At 36.3% G+C, this 20458-nt stretch overlaps 1 protein-coding gene across 1 annotated transcript in view; it reads left to right on the top strand.

Moving 5' to 3' along the window:
* Positions 1-12536, top strand: part of LOC122908058 — a 354429-nt gene extending 341893 nt beyond the window's left edge. The window contains 2 exon segments of the mRNA XM_044250725.1: positions 1752-1958; positions 12399-12536. Coding sequence (XP_044106660.1) covers positions 1752-1958; positions 12399-12536 — 345 coding nt within the window.
* The last annotated feature ends 7922 nt before the right edge of the window (positions 12537-20458 follow it).

Genomic DNA, 20458 nt, shown 5'->3' with positions numbered 1-20458 from the left:
TCCACTGGACCATTCCCGGGCTCCGGAATCCCAGCTGCATTTGCATATCAGTGCTGTTAGGATTCCTGCTCCTTTGCCAGAAACATCTTTGGCATTTTTCATCTCCACTGCAATCCTGTGAAGGCCTTGAGACCCAACTCAAAGCTCATCTCCTTAGGAAGATCCCTTCTGTGGACTCACTCACCAAAGAGGAGTTTTCCATGAACTGTATGCTTACTGTGAATTCCTGCAAGCGTGTTTCGATTTCCTCAGAAACCTAAAATAGAATGGATCCTCAGGAAACTTCTGTTTTTAATTATAATAGACCTTGATCTTTCCTCTCATGCAAGCCATTTCAAGACGTTTACCTCTTCTTTACCTGTTCATCCAGATTCCAATCTTATCAAAGAAAAAAAAATTACTAGCTGGAATCTTGGGAGTTTATTGTCAATTACGGACTTGAAGTAACCAGCAATTGGCCAGAACTTTCTTTCATATTTTTAAAATCTTTCTGTCTTTCTGAGGGTTTAAAATATTTGTAAATCATCTTAGGAGGAGTTAACTTTGGAGCCCATGTTTGGTCTGGACTGTCTGTAACAACAGATAAGCGTTTTCTGCCTCAGAAAAAGCCAGTGAGGAAAGAAATCCATTGACTCCTTTCCTCTCTCTGATCCTGAAACTACTGGCATCTGCAGATATGGAAATTGGAAATTATAGAAAGCATCTATGTAACTCAGTGGTTGTAGGCAACGTGAACAAAGGTATCAGGAGACCAGAAACTTTATTGGCCACAAACAAATCTTAGAGTGTTATAGTCTGATCTTCATCACTAGTATTTTACTTTTTGGAGATTTTATTTATTTATTTGAGAGAGTGAGTGAGAGAGAGAAAGGATGAGTGAGGGGCAGCAGGAGAAAAGGGAGAGGGAGAAGCAGACTCCCTGCTGAGCAAGGACCCCCCCCCCTCACCCCACCCCTTTGTGGGGTTTAATCCCAGGGCTCTGGGGTTATGACCTGAGCCCAAAGGCAGAGACTTAACTGACTGAGTCACCCAGGCACCCGTGCCCTACTAATATTTTAAACAAGCAATGAAACAGTGTCTTTTCCACTCATTCATAATTCAGTTAATATTAATTAAGACCCCACAGGTATGTTGTCTCAGAAAATGGAATTGTTACCTGAGAAATCCTACTAGAAATAAAGTCTCGTAGGTATAAGAGTCGGGGACATTACGAAGGAAGAATAGTAGGTAAATGTATAAAGTATGCAAATATCCTGCCCTGTGCACGTCAGCAAAATGTATCTTTAATTTATCTCGTCACTGTCTCGATGATGCCGGAGACTTAGCACTTAGCACAGTGAGAACAAGGAAAAAACGAGCAGGAATGTCTTTTGGATGAGAAAACACAAACACCCGTTCATAACACCATTCGTAAGCATTTTTTTTTTTTTAAATCAACATTGTCATTGTCACATCCTGCTTGATCTTCCTACTTTGGGCTAATACGGGAGCCAATTACAGCTTCATCTGTGTAGAATTAACTTTATGGATCACACACGGGGGATTTGTCTATCTTCACCACTTAGATATATGTCATAAAAATATGCGTGGAATGGAGTGCAGGCATTGCAGATAGCAGCGACTTCCAGATTTATTGTAAAATCATTTAAAACTGGTTATGCTCTTACCAGAAGTTAATTAATTTTTTTTTTCTCTTCTTTTCTGGGGCTGGGGGGCTTGTGGCGGGGGTGGGGGGGCTTGTGTCTCACTAGGTGGCAGTGTATGATTATATCTGGAAAAACCATGGCGTCAAGTCCAGAATCGCCAGCTGTGACCTCCAACAGCAAAATGAAATTTCTGTGTCTGCACTTGGTCCAGGGGATATTACTTCTCGTGTATCTATATACACCGTTTATCCCAGTGGGTTCCAAGAGCTATACCGCCATTTTCTCCGACTCCCTAATGGCGCCATTGTTGAGGTACGTTCATATGAAAAGATTTTAATGCAAGTTCTGTGTATGTTGTAGTGCATGAATGTATATGTTTGTGTGTGTGTGTGTTTATACTTGATTTCAAAGGCTTCAAAATTCCTTTGCAAGCATATCATATAGTTAATGTTTCAAATACTATAATAGCCTTGAAGATATGTTTTAGTGTTTTCTAAAGAAATAAAAGTATTATGTAAGAAATAATTTTCTGCAGATATATTTGAGGAAGAGAGACAGGAAACAAATCAAGTGAAATAATTCAGGATTCAGCCCATGAGAACTTTGATTCAGGTAGCACTTGTAAATACCCGTAGATTGATGAAGAAGGGTTCTCAGGGTCCATGGGCATACTTCAATGCCTCAGGAAAATATACAGTCCCTTGCTTAAATGATCTCACACAAAATGAATGAGCTGGTGGCCGTTTCATATTTTTTCTATGAGAAAAATCTTAAAAAAATAAAGTCCCCATCCCTAAATCTTTTAAAATGTTAAAGGAGCCCTTAGCCACCGTCTTCAGGCCTTGATTTCCCTTAAAAAGTCAGAGTCCTCAGGTGAGCTGAGTTTAGTTTAAAAAGGAATCTCTCGGGATGCCTGGGTGGCTCAGTGGGTTAAAGCCTCTGCCTTTGGCTCAGGTCATGATCCTCCCAGGATTCTGGGATTGAGCCCCGAATCGGACTATCTGCTCGTCGGGGAGCCTGCTTCCTCCTCTCTCTCTGCCTGTTTCTCTGCCTACTTGTGATCTCCATCTCTCCGTCTGTCAAATAAATAAATAAAATCTTAAAAAAAAAAAAAAAAAAGAAAAGGAATCTCTCACATTGCACTGTATTCTTAAAATCCACATTTCATGGCATGGTGAAACCCGAGGGTTGGTCCTATTTGCACCAGTGTTGTTGAATTCTGAAGTCTGAAAGAATGTTATTTCCCATTCGATGGTGGAAATAAAGTGTAGAGGAGGAGCAAAGTTTAGATACATTTCATGTCGGCTTCCCTGGTCATGTTGGCATGAAATACTTAACAGTGGCACAATATTAATTGGTAAGAATCTGCAGAATACTTCACGCTTTCCCTATGGACTCTTACCATTGTATTTTTGTTATAATGTTCATAAAAGTCTGTCCTCTTACAATTGCCTTGAATAGAACCTTGAGGAAATTTCAAGTGGCTTAGAGATCAGGGTTGCTTCTAGGGAGTTTTTCCTTTCTATAATCCCAATCCCCTGACAGCATTTGAGTACTGGAGCGACTCACAGAGACACTCTACTGGGAAAAGCACAGAGGGGCCAGGCAAGATTCTCCATCACTTGACCTCCTCGCTCCCTTACTGAGGGGTGAAAGTGACAGAGCTGTGTATACTGCAGTAAAGCAACAGGTGGGGAGATTTTGACTGTATCTGATTGAATTCTTTGAGGGTTTGGGTCAAGGGCTGCTATATGTACTTTGGCACATGATCCTTTTTAGGTTTCTGAAACCTTTGCTTTAGGAATCACCTTAAGGAACAAAACTGTCAGCTTAATTTTGTTGTTGTTGTTGTTGTTTGTTTTTTATTTTTGTTTTTAATTTGCATAGCCCTGTGCTTATATATGTGTATGCACCATGCAATGGTAGACCTGAAGAAGCCAGGACACTGAGGATGTCTCTGCTTCTGCTACAAAACATCTTACGGCAGTTTGCTGACCTTCACCTCTGAGCAGGAAGCCCTGGCATGAGGTGGCCCGTTCCCAGGAGCAGAGAGATCCCCAGGGCCCTCGGATTCATTCACTTCTGCATTTGCTCCAGAACCTTGCCTTACTCACTTCCCATGCTTTCTGCCGACATTCTTATCTGTAAAACTGGGTTATGGAGACTTAAACCACCTGCCTCATAGAGATTTGGGGCAGATTAATGGGATCACATCTGCAAAGTACTTTTAGTTCTTTTTATAAAAAAAAAAAGGTGCAATAAAGATGACAAAGCATTATGGATTATGCAACATTAAATTCATTCAACTTGTAAGCATCTTTTTTTTCCAAGTACTAATAGTAACATTAGGCTAAAAAATAAAATCACTTCTGGGAGGATTTAATGATGAGGCAATCAGGCTCATGGGCCCCTCTGACCCTCTGTCTATGTTTTCACCACCTCAGGCTTAGTGATGGTAATAATATAATAATGGAAGTGGCCCTCAGCACTTCTGAACCTGTGCCCAGTAGAGATTCTAGCAAATTCTAAACCAGCTTTCCCCCTTTTTGCAGACTCCTGCACATGCCTGCACGACATCCTGCTTACCCGTGGGTCTGCAGTCTAGACATACTGACTGATTTCTTCATGCTTTACGTTACATGCTTTTTGCTCCATGAAATCTGTGTAACCCATTTCAAACAGACCTACCCCTTGCACCTTCTCTAACACTGATCTTCAGTATGACATTTTATCTAGCCTCTCTAAAGGTATGAAGTTTTATCTCCTAGAGGACAGGTCTCCTAGGAACAAGTTCTAGAGCAACTTGAAGATTAGACACTTGTTCTTTCAGCCTCACGTCTGGTTACTCAACAAGCATCCTAGTCTCTTCTCTATCTCTCCGAACCCTTACCAGGTACTTCCAGGTGTGTTACTGACCTTTTGAACTATAAAGCCTGAAACGGAAGGGTATTCGAGGCTGGTCTTGTCCTCTGCAACCTCAGTGAGAAGTGAAATTAGTGTATTTCTTCCCCAAAGATGCATGCATTGACAAGAAATTTCAAATATCAACAACTAGGTGGATTATACTTTCCAGATGAAAGATAAATCTTTTTGACTTTTAAAATTATGGTTTATAAATAGTCTCCTACTTGGATTAAAGTTAACTTCTACCCTGGAGCTCACTCTCTCTGTGCTAAGTACGTTATTGATGCTGTAGGGAATCTGTTAAATTGCATTGACTTTCTGGGTGCCAAATTGTTCTATGTGGTTGGTAATCTGGCACCGTGATATCCTTTCGATTAAGGATGGAGATTTCTCACAATTAATATTGTGCTGCTGTTAAGTGATTTCATGGCACACTGACCAGGGAAACAGACATGAAATGTATCACATTATGTGAATTGAGGGAACTTAAACTTAGGAAATCACTTAGACCCACTTAGAGACACCTGTGAGATCCAAGCCACATTTTGAATGGATATTCTAACATAGGAAGAAATAGGTTGCTGTGTCCAAGCTTAATTTATTCACAAAGTAGATGTGGCAAAACCCATAAAATAAAAATGGATGAAATTTTGCTACAGTCTTATAGCCTGAACACTACTTTCAAAGGTTTTATGGTCATTTTTAAATAGGATATCCAGTTATCTAAATTCCTTTTGCATTTAACACAGCTCTAACCTGTGACAAGAGTGATCTTGAAGTCTCTCCTTATCCTGGTATGAAATATAGGTCATATATTAACCTTTTTTTGGTCTCAATAAAACCCTACCGATTTGGGTATGAACAAATTATCTTCAAGGTTTTATTTTTATGGAAAGTCATGTTTTTGGAACAGAACGAGTTCTACTCTGAAGAGGTCAGATTTTTGTGAGTCTGATACAGAAGTCATAGCAAAAAGGATCTTTCCTATTGATTTGTGTTTGCTTTTTTTTTTTTTTTCCATCCAGGGCTGTCACCCTTGATGACCTAGCCTTTACTGTGTTCTGCATATTTTGCTTTAAAATGTAAGGTCCTGGGGCACTGGGTTGGCTCAGTCGATTAAGCATCTAACTTTGGCTCAGGTCATGATCCCAGAGTCCTGGGATCGAGCCCTGCTTTGGGTTCCCTGCTCAGGGGGAGCCTGCTCCTTCCTTCCACTTGTGCTTTCTCTTGCACACACTCTCTCTCTCTCTGTCTCAAATAAATAAATAAATAAAATCATAAAGGAATCCATCCTTGTCGAGATCATCATTGGTCTGTCTGGCCATGAGCTCCTTTCATTAATTCTATTTTTATCAGCCCCATCTGAGCTCAGTGTTGCCATGGACGCTCAGAGAGCAATGCTTCATCTCTGCTCCATAGGTAGGCAGGATATCGTGTGTGTGTGTGTGTGTGTGCTCATGTGCATGTGTGTGTTTTCTGAGTAAAGTTACTTTAAAGTTTTTAGTGCTACAAAACCTAGAAACCCAGGCAAGACTAGAGCAGATTCATCAAGTCACAAATAAGCTTACCAATCCCAGGGTATCTGTCGCAATTAAGAAAGTCCTTGGAGCATTGGTTGGGGTGGAATGGGAAAAGGTTTTTTTTTGTCATTAGAGGCAGTGTCGCCCGGTGGTCTGAGCAGAGAAGTGGGAGTCAGGAACTCAGCGATCTCACAGAGGCTCTTTGAGACCCAGATGAGCGGCTCCAGGCAAGTCTCTGGGCCTCCAGAGGACGGGCTCACCTACTTTGAATCTCCCGTCTGAAGAGCTCCTTACCCAGGGCCAGGAGATACACAGCAGGAAGCCTCATTCCTTGTCTGCAAAATGAGAATATTAATACTTGCCTAAATAACACATTAACCAATTAGTGATTGTTAAGTGCTCTGCTGATAGAAAGCAGCGGGAGAAGAAAGGCAAAAAAGAAAAATGGAAACACAATTTTGTTATTAGGTGGGTTTTACTTGGCTCTGGGCTTTTCTTCCACTCGCAGAATTGAGTGACCACACAGTGCAAAGAGCAGGTGTCAAGAGAGTGGACCTCACCTTTTTGTTCTCAGTGAGAAGACAGCAGATGAAGCTGAAATGTCCCCTGCCAATCTACAAGATGCTTGGAATAATCCGAGTTGGGGGGAAACTACATTTGGTCCATGAGTCAGTGAGTTGCAGGGGAACATCAGACAAATGACAGAGACTTTTCAGTTTTAACTCTTATATTTTCGTACCTTTCTGGAAAACTCTTCCGTGAATTTCGAAATCCCCCCATTCATCTACTACAATGACCAATCGGCAGTGTGTGTGAGAGAGAGAAATGTATGCACTGATGTGGAAGAGAAATCAAGAGGACAGTAAAGGAAATTGGGGCTCTCTGGAATATATTCATGAAATGTGTAAATTGCTGATGATAGCTTTCATTTTCATGGGAGAATTTCTTCCATCCAAGCTTTTCTTTTGTTGAAAGACATTGCATATGGGAAAGAAAAAAAACATTCGTGTGTTTTTTTCATTGTATGGATTTGCCTAAAGAAGATACTAAAATTAATGTACTCAAGTGAATGGGAGAAAGTCACATTTTTATTCCTTAAATTTGGACCACTTTACATTTCTAGCACAACACGTAGGTAAAAAGATGCAGTGAGTCGTTTGGACACATTTACTTATGTGACAATATTGGAAATATACATTAAAATGAATAGTAATAGCAACAGTTATGGCTTTGCATAAAATATTGTTAAAAATTTCAAGTGCATTAATGTCTTTTATTTCTGGTGTTCAAATTCAAACTTAACAGTTACCACTTCTTTTAATTTTTTTAAAAAACAGGGTCTTGATACTATTTTGCCTTTTTCTTTTGCTACGAATGATTGGCTAATAAACTGTAGAGGGTCATCATTTTGTCTATCTAAAACTTAGGCCCTATTATAAGAAATATTTTAAAAAAGAATCAGAATACAAGAGCAAAGAGGAACTCAATGATCAGACTAGTATTAGAATATAATGTCACTTATAAGACATTTTCCTGTCCTACGACCACAGAAGTCTTACATGGGCACATTTACTGATCTTTTAAGTATATATTTAAAATTCATATAATTCATATAAATTAAAAAATTCATATAAATTCATAAAATTCTATATATGAATTATGTTACTTGAAAAATTATGTGACAAAATTATTATTCCCATATGTATGTGTCAAAATAAATGATTTTATTTGTCCATAATAATTAGGTCAGTATAACTTGCTATGAGATGTTTTGCTTTTCACAAAACTAAGCTAGACAATTCTTCTCTCAAGTTTAATTTATCATATAAAAATACCTGTATGTACATTATTATATCATATATAATGTATGTGTATATATATATAAATATATGTATACATACATATATATGCATATATATAAACTGTAAGAGGGAAAATAACAATTTTTTAAAATTAGCATCCTATAATTATTAGATAAATAGACCAGATTTCAGCTACATTTTCAGGAATATGTAAGAAACTTATAAGAAACTATTTCAATGATAAGGTCGAATGTTAACTTTTAGTGACTAATGTTAGTATAACTATGTTTGGTTTCTGTAGAAAATCATGAAGAATTATTTTGGTTCTATTTATTGTATATTGATTGTATATTGTATAGCATTTAGAGACATTTTAGAGAATCTATAGGTCTCTTCTGAAGGCACCACACTTGCCCTATCTTATAAAATATTAAATTTACCTGTACCTTATTTATACTGATAAATAATTTGAGACAATCATGCACTAACAATCTCTGGTTTATATAGACCTCATGTTTTTTATTTGTGTATATAAGAAAAAGAATGATCAGATACTATTTTTGCACTTGATCTTAGCCAAAAGGCCGAGAAGCGATCAGATACTATTTTTGAAAACACACATAAAATTATTTTCAGCATTTTAGATTTTCTTTGAGTCTTCAAACAATTAGACCTTATGAAAGCTGTAGAAAAGATTTATTATATTATTACATTCAAACATCTATCAGAAATAATACATACAAGTCTGACATATCAGAGAAAACTACTTCCCAGGATTTTAAGTCTTAGGAAATGTTTTAAAACATATATTAAGTATAAAAAAGCATTGTTAAAAATAAGCTTTAACATAGTAACTAAATGTATTGCTTAAATGTCTAGCACAAGCATTATAGGAGGGAAGAATTAAATCTTTATTGCATAGTTGATAAAGATGGAATATTTTACCTTTAATAAAAATTTATTTACTTTTACTTCTGAATATTTTTCTCCCTTATTCCATTGGATTTTAGAAACCAGATCTTGAAGGGTGAAATGGAAAATGTGAAAAATGTGAAAAATCATGTTTCTCTGTATTTATTAGTCTTAAATTACAGTAAATTTGGAAAATTTTGAATTTTTGTATAAAAAATATGTTTTAAATCCATGCAAACAAAAAGTCAGTGCTTCAGAGAAGCATTTTCAGACTATGCCATGATACTACTAATCAGTGATTTTTATCTTGACTCCATTTGATAAGGCTAATACTCATTTCCTAAAAGTCCAAGATAATTTACTCATGAAAAAAGTCAACATAATTATTTTTACTTATATCTATATGCAGAAATATAATGAAAATATTTTGGTGCATTTTGTAACTGTATCCTTTAGCCTAAGAACTATCTTCAAATGTGCTGATTCTTTACCTCTAAGAATGCATGGATATAGAAGTATTATGGTTTCTTCTATATGGTTCATGGAACAAATTCTCCTGTAATTCCCTGAAGCAATTATTTAATGGTAATATGCTAAAACAATGTAAAAAACCAGTTCATAGTGTCAGTTATTTTTATATATTTGTACCCAATAAATTATTTTTAATCCCACATTTTCCAAACACTGATATCAAATCATATAAGCTTATTTATGTGCAAAATCACATATAGTATGCTGAATGACACTTAAAAGAAATGAAACAGTAACAGTAGCTTATTTTCTGAAGCAATTTTGACACTAATGCTAAATTACAACTTGGAAATATCTAGCATTTTTACCTTTATGAAAAAAGGCTTTTTACATATTTAACATAATTCCAGGGAAAATAAACTGGAATTATGTATAAAGGTATGTACACTGTAACCAAAGGGCATTTATATTCCCCTGTAGAATACTTACAATGATTTTATTGCCATTTTGTGTCATTTTCTAAAGGATATAAAATACAGCCAGTAAACAAAGTAGACTTTAGATTTAAGCTGACACCTGCTCCTTCAGAAGCAATATTCAGATATTTAATCTAAGAACATCAACTATTTTACAACAAGTAAAGGATACTTTTGCAAAAATAAAAGGACTGTTTGCTTTGGCTTGCAATTTTCACAACTGTGATGACCCACAGGGTCACCAAGACCAGTGCCCCATCGTCACTAAGTCCCACAGATTAATCCCACTGTCAGCCCTTATTTAACTGCTTGGGGAAATTCACATCAACACTCTACTTCTTTAAAATGCAACATAGCCTTTCTCTAAAACAAGGTTGATTCAATCCATTACTTAGATAGAGTGTCATATTATTTCTGGTCCTATTTTTGAAGTCTATGGTTGTAATAGAATTTTAATAGACTCTTTACCCCTAGTTCAGATTGCTGTGCTTTAGGTATAGCAATCTGAATTCCACTGAGAAAAAAAAGAAAATTCTACTTCATCACAGAACCATAACGGGTGTAACTAAGCCTTCCAATATTGTTGTGTAGCTGTGGTCAGTGAATTAGTGCTATGCCTACATGGGTTTTGTGGTAAGGGGATAAATTAAATCAAAATCTATCTGAAATGCCATATCTGATTTATCATTCTTCATCTTCCTTACCATATCTATGATAGGCTTTGTGGAATTCTTGTGAATGGAGATATACTACTGAGTAAGGAGAAGTCCCAATAATTCATCTCTTAGAAGACAAAGTGATCATTGAGGTTATTTCTCTGAATCTAATTCTCAGCCACAAAGAAAATGTAAATTTTCTTTGTAAATGACTGGAAACTTAAGGGAAAGTGACTTTGTTGTTCTGTTATTCCTAATTCAGGTAGAGGCTGAGTGCCACCCAATTTATATTAAGAATGAACATTTCAGAAGTTCTGAGAAACAACAGGCATGATCCACAGTATGGAAGATCTAAAAGGGAAAATATCTCAAGAGACATGGAAAAAGCTCTCACATAGTGAATCTGACTTATATATTTAGATAGTTTTGAAAAGAAAGAAAATATGTCATCTAATAGGTGCTGTTATGTCACAAATTATTTCCCAGGAAATTCAGGTTTTTAAAGATCATATATAAAAAAGTACAAAGAAAGATATATAATAAAGAATAAATATATGAGATGGTAAGGAAGCGTGACAAAGAAGCAAATACTGGGAAAGGACCACAAAATTTTAGGGAAAGTAGACTCTCAGAAGGTCTGTAAGAAAGATTCAACAAGACAGAAAAAATCAAGGTGTTCAAAGATATCTATTTTTCTTAACTGATGTAGTTGTATATGTCAAACATCTAATTATTTCTGCTTAATCACAAAAGGTATTTATTAAGTCACTTAAATGGGAATTACAGTAGATATTCTAATGGGACGGCTGAATTCAGGAGTTGAAATGATGTTATTAAATGTCTCTCTTCTCTCTTTCCCTTATTTTCATCTATGTTCGCTTCATTCTTGATATTGTCTTTTTCAGATGGTAGTAGCATAGCTCAAGATTTTTATCATTCCAAGTACTTGTTATCTTGGAAGGAAATTTTTCTTCCATTTGTCCATTTCTGGAAAAAGGCTTTCTGATTAGCTTACTATATGATTTCTAGCCCCATTAGGAGGTGGAACTACTTTCTAGTAGTTCTAGAACGAAAAAGAAAAGAAAAGAAAAAAAAAGCTCCTGTAACCAAAGGAGGAACTTGTCAAATAAGCAAATGTCCTCTTTGCTATCCAGAGAAATGCATTCATTCAGCCAAAGTGGATCTAGATGTGCCTCCCTGCCTTTTTAACCAGGACAGCCTTCAGCTCAAGGGCCATAAGTTCTAGGGAAAACAGTCATTCAGCAGAATGCTTGGAAATGCTAGATACCTTCAAGATGTAGGAGAGACATATGAAGTCAGTGAAATTGATGAGTATTATAAACAACCCAGGAATAAACCCAAACTGTGTGTGACAAGTGAAACACAATGTTGGCATGCTTGCTAGTTGTGTTCAAAGATAATTAGCCTTGTATATACAGAAAGTTTCTCTAGGGACAATGAGTTCCTACCAAAAGGAATGCTGTCCTGTGTCTTCCCCCATATGAAAACAGTTTTGTTTTTGATCCATTTCATCACACAATAGTTATTAAAGGAAAAAAAAAAGAAAGAAAGAATGAAAGAAAGAAAGAAAAAGAGAAAGGCCAAAAAGAAAAAAAAAAAAAGAAAAGAAAAGAAAATCCCAATCTTGTATTTGATTTTGACATTTTTGGTTTCCATAGAATTAGGACAATTCACTTTCCAAGTGTATTTTAATTGCTGATTATGACCCCGTGTTCTATATTAGTAAATGCTATGCAGACTTTAATGTATATTTTTTGGAGTGTTATACAATGCCTGCTAAAGTCAGAAGTGAAACCGAACCATAAAACCTAAATTGTAATCCTCTGTTAAACTGTGGAGTTAGGTTAACAATATAGAATTTCGGGGAATTTCCAAGCTGTGATCTTGAGGGGAGGAGGTAAGGAAAAAATCACAGCATTTGTTCATTGCATCTAAATATTTCTTTGAAATATGGTAGGTTAACATGTGCCATTTTATTACCACTTTTCAGGTGTTCGGTGATGTCAGTGGCCTAAGGTTTATCCCCACTGAAGTAGTCACAGCGATTCAGGAGCATATCAGTGAACTGGACGATACACCAGAAGACTCCTTTGATATTAAATCAAGAGAAATGAAAAGAATCCATTAAAATAAAAAGGTAGTCTTTTCTACATTAGATGAGCTCCTACTAAAAGGAATGCTGTCCTGTGTCTTCCCCCATATGAAAACAGTTTTGTTTTTGATCCATTTCATCACACAATAGTTATTAACTGGGTTGTATGTGACTGTATCTTTCTTTTCTCTCTCCCTCCCACTCGCTTGTTTGCTTGCTTACTTTCTTTCTTTCTTGATTTTTATTTGTTTTTTTGACAGAGAAAATGAAAGGGAGAGCACAAGCCGTGGGAGCGGCAGGCAGAGGAAGAGGGAGAAGCGGGCTCCCTGCTGGGCGGGGAGCTGATGTGGGACTCCATTGATCCCAGCAAGGGGAGATCATGACCTGAGCAGAAGACAGGTGCTTACAACCAACTGAGCCTCCCAGATGTCTCCATTTTTTTTTTTTTTCTTAAAGCTCCACAGTGGTGTGCGAGTCTTGTGAGAATAGTGTAACTTTCTCTTTGATCTATAGTCGTACGATATGTACTTTATCAGAAGTTAATAGCCACTATTGGAAACAGTTGTTGGAAGTCATGATCATCCCAATTATGTTTTTCAGAGAGCACAGGATCCTGTCAATCTTTGCAGTCTAGAATGATACTTGGTTACTGTAGAGTTTAGAGTGGTAGGATACCATTTTTCACTTTCCTTTATAAGTGATACTCTTTCATTTGGAGGGAATAAAGGGCATGGCCAGAGCACAATAGAACCAAATCTAAATAAATCTCTTTCCCTTTTTATTTAGCTGAAAACTTTCACATTTTTTTAAAAGAAAGAACTTCAAGGAAAAAAAAATGGAAAAATTAAATAATAAAAATGAAAATTTCATAAATGAGTTGGCTCGTGTTCTAAGGTAACAACAACCAGCCCTCAGATGCCTGGGTCAGATACAGGCTCCCTGAGTATACCTCAGCTCTTTCTAAATGGACCAAATTAGCATACATCCCTTTTCAGTTCTTATGTTATCCCTTTTCTTTTTTACTCCCTTGCTTTTCTGTCTTTCATCAGAGGTTCGGAATATGATTTATGATCGCAAATGGACAATGAACCATTAGAGGGTAGATGGGTCCAAAAAAGTCCTGCATCATGAAGAATGCTTTGCCTCATTACCAAACAACAAACACAGAGGATGGCTAGGACCTCTGACCTTTCTCTGCACCTTTCACAAAGGGTGTGCAGATATTTAAAATCCACTTCTCTCAAACAGAAAGCTCTAGTACGGTAAAAATTGGTTCTTCTAATTAGGAAACATGAACTCATCTGATTCTGGTGATTTTCCATTCTGGGCTTTAATCATTGTCTGATTTATAATGGTATCTTCAGTCTCACATAAGATGATTGCACTGAGAATTACACTAGCTGTTTGCTCTATTGACCAAAATTAGCATATGCATATACTGTCTATATTTTTCATCCTGTATAACTATTATTGAAGGCAGATCAACACACAGTAATATCTCTGTCAACAGAACTCAACCTTACAGAAATGAATAAATATGTCAGACACCTTTTAATAGCTTAAATTAACATACATGCCCACTTCAGGTAGTTCAGCTCTTCTTTCAAGATGAGATTTGTGAGGCACCTGGGTGGCTCAGTTGTTAAGCATCTGCCTTCAGCTCAGGTCATGATCCCAGGGTCCTGGCATTGAGTCCCATTCTGTGGGGCTCCCTGCTCAGTGAGGAGTCTGCTTCTCTTTTTTCTCTCTGTTTCTGCTTTCTATCTCTGTCTCTCTCTATCAAATAAATATGTGAAATCTTAAAAAAAAAAAAAAAAAGATGAGACTTGAACATCATTATCATTGATTTTTTTTCTGTCGTCACCTCCATTCTTGCAAGTATAATTGGTTGCAGTTTCAATTACCAGGAATTTACTTCCACTTTTCCTTAAGTGTTTTGTATTCTAATTATATACTTCTGCCTTCCCCATTTCAACATGGAGTATCTGTGGACAGAGAATTTCTCCAATGTATCTTCCTATTGACAGAACTTAGAAAAATGTTGGATACATTCAGGGGCTAATAAATATTTCCTGTTGAAAAGATGATGTGAAAGGGAGTAGGTTGGGGTGGTGATAAAGTCAGGTCTAGGGCGCCTGGGGTGGCTCAGTGGGTTAAGCCTCTGCCTTCGGCTCAGGTCATAATCTCAGGGTCCTGGGATCGAGTCCCTCATTGGGCTCTCTGGTTGGCAGGGAGCCTGCTTCCTCCTCTCTCTCTGCCTGCTTGTGATCTCTGTCTGTCAAATAAATAAAATCTTAAAAAAAAAAATAAAGTCAGGTCTTCATGGTGTCCTCATTTATAGTACAAAAAAGGCCAGAAAAAGAAGGGGGGGGGCTATGCAGTAAAACCAATTCTATGAAAGACTTATATCAGTGCAAAATACACAGAGGAGGAATAGATATATACAAATCAGATTTTTGTATTTTGAGCTACGTTTCATTAGCTCCTTCCCTCAAGATGATAACTCAAGTATTGTTGAACAAACAATATGGTCTTTTTTTTTTTTTTTTTTTTTTTTTTACTGAGTTGTCATTCACTTAACTGAATTAATAAAAATGCCTGCTGAATTTTTAAATCTGCCCCTTTTATTTATACTCCCTTCACTAAAACTTAAGCTTTATGAGGGCAGGAATCACCATTTCCTTTATTTAATAGTTTTGCTCTCCCCAGTCCTTAACACTGACTTTGAACTACTAAATGCTCAGTTATTTTTTGTTACATGAAAGAGTAAAGTCATAGGTCAGGTCTCACTAACTTTATACTTAATGTACAGCAAACTGAACAAACAGTGCAGAGCATAGCAACAACAACACAAAACACTGTTCTTTGTTGTGTGTTTCCTTTAGGAATTGGTGGCCCCAGTGGCAGGACTAGCATAATAAGAAAAGCATTATTTTCTGGCTCCTGAAGGATGACCACGGCCACAGCATATTTCGTAATCCAAGGAATCTCTTACTACATTATTGCATCACAAGTTGTTCAGTGTTTTAAAATGGAAGTCTGTAGTGCTTTGTTGCTCTTGTTGCTTTATATTTGTTTTCTTTGCCGCTGAACTTATCTTACTGAGCATTAAGCATTAAGTAATAGATTCAATACATGAGTCATTCTAACACCTTTATAACATGTGTGTATGTGTGTGTGTGCTGGGTGGAGAGTGACAAACATGTTTTCTTAAGAGTTCTCTCTTCTCGTTGAATATGCATGGGCTCAGAGCTGTAATTCAGTCCAAGACTGAAAGAAGTATTTGGTACTACCTTACCTCTGAAGTTAATGTTGCATTTGCATTGTTATTGAGATAAGCTTTTTAATTTAGGATTTTTTTTAAGATTTTATTTATTTATTTGACACACAGAGAGAGATCACAAGTAGGCAGAGAGGCAGGCAGAGAGAGAGAGGGAAGCAGGCTCCCTGCTGTGCAGAGAGCCCAATGGGGGACTCTATCCCAGGACCCTGAGATCATGACCTGAGCCAAAGGCAGAGGTTTAACCCACTGAGCCACCCAGGCACCCTAGAGTTTTTTGTTTTTTTGGATGTACATGTATGGTTAGGTTCTTAATAGAAAAATTTAAAAAAAGAAAAAAATGAACTTTTTATTCTTATAGTCAATTACTTTCATCGTCTTTGGCCCTTTATGAACTGCAGATAAGAAGTCCATGGATAATGAGAGATAGAAAGGTCATTATAAATAGATGGTCTATAAAAACAGAGTTCTAACATGTGGGATCCTGGTATAATTTGCACCTTAACAGTGTACACATTTTTATATGCAGTTCAAAATGTTATGTTAAAATTCAAGATAAAATTCAAGGGGACTGTGATATATAAACATAAATATATATCCCATATATATATGGGATATATATAGCACAGATATATATCTCTCGGTGAATCTAGTCATCAGTTTTCCTTATATTGAGGATAATTTATAATGCTCATTATTATTTTTTAAAAATCTATTAGTGAAACAAGCTTTGCATTATCTATAAACCCATGAATGTTTGTTTAATAATTCCATTGGTAACTTTATTTCTAGTATTATCACTACTAATTGATGTGTGTCATTCACACTGATATTTTCTTACATAGAGAAATAATATATAATACAACATTTGGCTATAATTGAAAACTGTAAGTTAAAAAAATTCCTTCTAGTATATTGTTTTTGCTCTTACCTACTGTGTTCTTATTACCCAAATAGATTTTCCATTTGAAATTAAATTATTTTAAGGAATAAAAATATAAATAAGAAGGAATTAAAAATTTAAGTGGTTGCTGTAAATTTGAAAGTGAGATCTATTAAACGTTCTTTGTATTAAGCTCAGTGACAATAGATAGATTACACTAAGTGTCAGTTGAGCAAGTGGATAAAAAATGAGTGATTTTCATCCTTCAGTTAAATATGGTGCTAAGTGGTATGTGCTAGCATTAAAAGCAAATTACTTATCACTTCAACAATCACAGCATGAAAGCATTCTATTGGAAGCTGTATTTCCAGTCTTTCGTGGTCTTCAGTTTTATTAAATAAATCAAATGATAATGCTTGGATAAGCAGAGGAGAAAAAAAAAAAAAAACCTTGATGACATTGTGGCATTTCCATTTTATAAGTGTTTATTCAAGCTGTCTCCAAAATGGTCTTTTCTATGTATTTTAGTCTGTAAGAATTCTCACACACACACACACACACACACACACACAGACACACACACACACACAGACACAATGTCATCTGGTCCAGCCACCTACGTGAAACACAAATCCCTCTACTGTATCACTTCCAGTTGGTCATCTAACTGAATCTTAATCACGCAGAGGAATGGGAAAATCACCACTTTAAATGAGAATGCTTACTACTAGGAAAACCTTCCATGACCTTGAAAGTAGCTCTTACGGATCTTTGTGAAAAGCTGCTAAACACAACAGATCAGAGCTTTGACATATAGTTAGTCCTAACTAACTAGTTATTGACTGAGGTAAAGTAAACCTTATTGATTTTTAAAATCCAGAATATTTTCTTTTAAATATAGTGAGTTTACACAGATTTTTATTTTTATGACTGATAAGGAGTAGAGATGGGAATGGATAAGATATACTCAAAGGTGAAGGAGATAATCCTGGGTACTCCCTCAAGGGATCCCGGAAAATTTCAACTCCCTTCCCACCCCCACAAGTTAACTTCTTACCTATTCCATTCATGCCTCCAATGTTTTAAATAGGGTCAAATGTTTGTATTATACAGTGAGACATTGGCCTTGTGGCATTGAACAGCAGAGCTCTGTGGGTAACACTGTCTGCTTGATTTTGGACAGTGAGGACAGTTGCAGCACCAGGATAGATCAGAATTTGGAGGCTTTTCTCTTACTGATTTTCTTAATCTGTTGAGACCCTGGAAAGAGTGGAAGTTAATTCCTAACATGGTATAAATTCTTCAAGGATAACCTCTCCAACATCTAGGTCATAATAGGAATTCAGTAATCATATTAATGGTTTGATGGATGATATAGTATAGAATAGTGGTTAGGAGCTGGGGCTCTGAGTTAGATCTGGGTTGAAATCCTCCCCTATAACTTACTGTCTGTGCAACATTGAATGAGTGACTTGACCTTCTGAGATGTGTCAAAATTACCTGCTAATCCAGTGACATAATCCATATACATGATTTTCAGGTTGCATGATTAGAGACAATTTCTGAATATCTGATGCACCCTGTCCACCTGAGTCTTGGAGAAAGGCTACTTCAAAGTAGGGATCACCAAGTCCCAAGCTGACCACGTGGGATGTGAGAGCTTGGTCAGGAAGAGAGCTTCAGTGGGTATCAACTGAGGCTCTAAGAGACAGAGTATTAACTAATGTACCAAAGGTCTTTTTTTTCTGAAGTTGAATGTATACTTTCAGTTCAGCTTCTCCTTGAATGGCCTTGGTTGTTCTCCTTCAGTTCAACTCATTCTATGTTCAATGTGAGGATGCAGCATGGTTTTCTTGTTTTTGTTTGTTTTTTAGTTCTATTTATTTATTTATTTACTTATTCATTTAAAGTAATCTTTACACCCCATGTGGGGCTCAGACTCATGACTCTGAGAACAAGAGTTGCATGCTTTTCCAACTGAGCTAGCCAGGTGCCTCACTATGATTTTCTTTCTTTCTTTTTTTTTTTTAAATATTTTATTTATTAATTTGACAGAGAGAAATCACAAGTAGACGGAGAGGCAGCCAGAGAGAGAGAGAGATAGGGAAGCAGGCTCCCTGCTGAGCAGAGAGCCCAATGCGGGACTCGATCCCAGGACCCTGAGATCATGACCTGAGCTGAAGGCAGCGGCTTAACTCACTGAGCCACCCAGGTGCCCCATCACTATGATTTTCTTAACAGTTCTCTTCATGAAGGCATCAAAGTTGTTACAACCAATCTTTCTTGTGGGGTTTTGTCAGTGTCCACTTCACAGTGCTGTTGTGAGGAATAACAGAGATGATGAAGGGAATGTATTAGCTATGATACTGGCTAAGCAAATTGATGAGAGAAAGAAGGGGAGGACAGAAAGAAAGAAACAAAAAGAAGAAAGGGGTAGGGAAAAAAGAAATACTGGAAGGATTGAAAAAAAGAAAGAAGGGTGAAAAAAAGAAAAAAATAAACTTCAAGAAGTAAGATTTTTAAATCAAGGGTACCACATTTAATGATTTCAGAAATAATGTACCAATTTCCATTTCAAATACAAATGGTAGTTGAGATAACCTCTTTCTCCAGACTATTGTTAATAGTGTACATTAATTGTAAAAATATTTTCTTACCTGAAAAAGTAAGAAATAGTTCATTAGAAATGCCATTTATTTTACATGATTAATGAAAATCTACAGTTTTATTATTGGAACTCATTTATTCTTATTGATTTATAATAGCTCTTTATATGTTAAGTGCAGTGAAACTTTGCATATAAAATATGTCACCAAAATATACCTTGGTTGTAAATTGTTTGTTTCAGTTTAATATATATCTTGGCATATAGGAATTCTACATTTCTATGTAGTTTAATCTATAAATGTCTTTCTTTTTTAATGTAGTATATTAAATAGTTTATCATTTTCCTTATGTTTTGAAATGTCACTTTTATTCTATAATAAGCACATACAAGTTATATATTTTCTACTTCCAAAGTGTTGTCTGACTGATTTATTGTCTATCTCATGCTAGTATCAGACTCCACTGACTAAGGTATCTCAGATGAATCAGGGGAATCCTGTAACTAATGTAATGCATAATGTAATATGACATATCCATTAAAGTACATTTTCATATAATAAAATAATATGTGGAAATGTTCAAAGTATAATGGGGAGCATAAACAATACTATGATCCAGTTACAGAAAACACACATTGCATAGAAAGAACCTGAAAACTCACACAAAGATGTTTGATAATGGCTACCTGTGGGTGATAATAAATTTCATAATTTACTTTTTTCTAATATTACTCTATACTTAACCACATTTTTTCCTATGAGCTCAGGTTGCTCTTACACTCAGTGCTGAAATAACAGACATAATTTTGACCACTAAAATCACTGAAGAAATTAAAAAAAAAATGTGGTAGCTCCTATAAAACTGAAAGTTAACTATATGAGCATTATATGCCCAAGAGAGATACCTAAAAGTTGCATTCTGAAAAATTTTAGAAGATAAATTTCTATGAAACAGGAAGAAAACCTGCAACGTATTCTTCCTTAGTCTCACTCTGAACCGATACGTTGGTTTTCTACCTCACTAGGAGAATTGAAGCCATCAGAAGAGAACCACCATCACAAATTCTTGCCACCCTATCTACCGACCTACCAACACCTGCCCCCAGATATTCTTCCTTTCAGCCTTTACCAAAGAAGAAGCACCGTGTTCTTCTAAAGCTCATCTCCCTACTTAATGCACTAAAGATCA

The sequence above is a fragment of the Neovison vison genome, chromosome 1 (genome assembly GCF_020171115.1).
Source record: "Neovison vison isolate M4711 chromosome 1, ASM_NN_V1, whole genome shotgun sequence".
Lineage (NCBI taxonomy): Eukaryota > Metazoa > Chordata > Mammalia > Carnivora > Mustelidae > Neogale > Neogale vison.
Note: the sequence above shows the minus strand (reverse complement) of the source record. Positions and strands in the feature narration are given on the sequence as shown.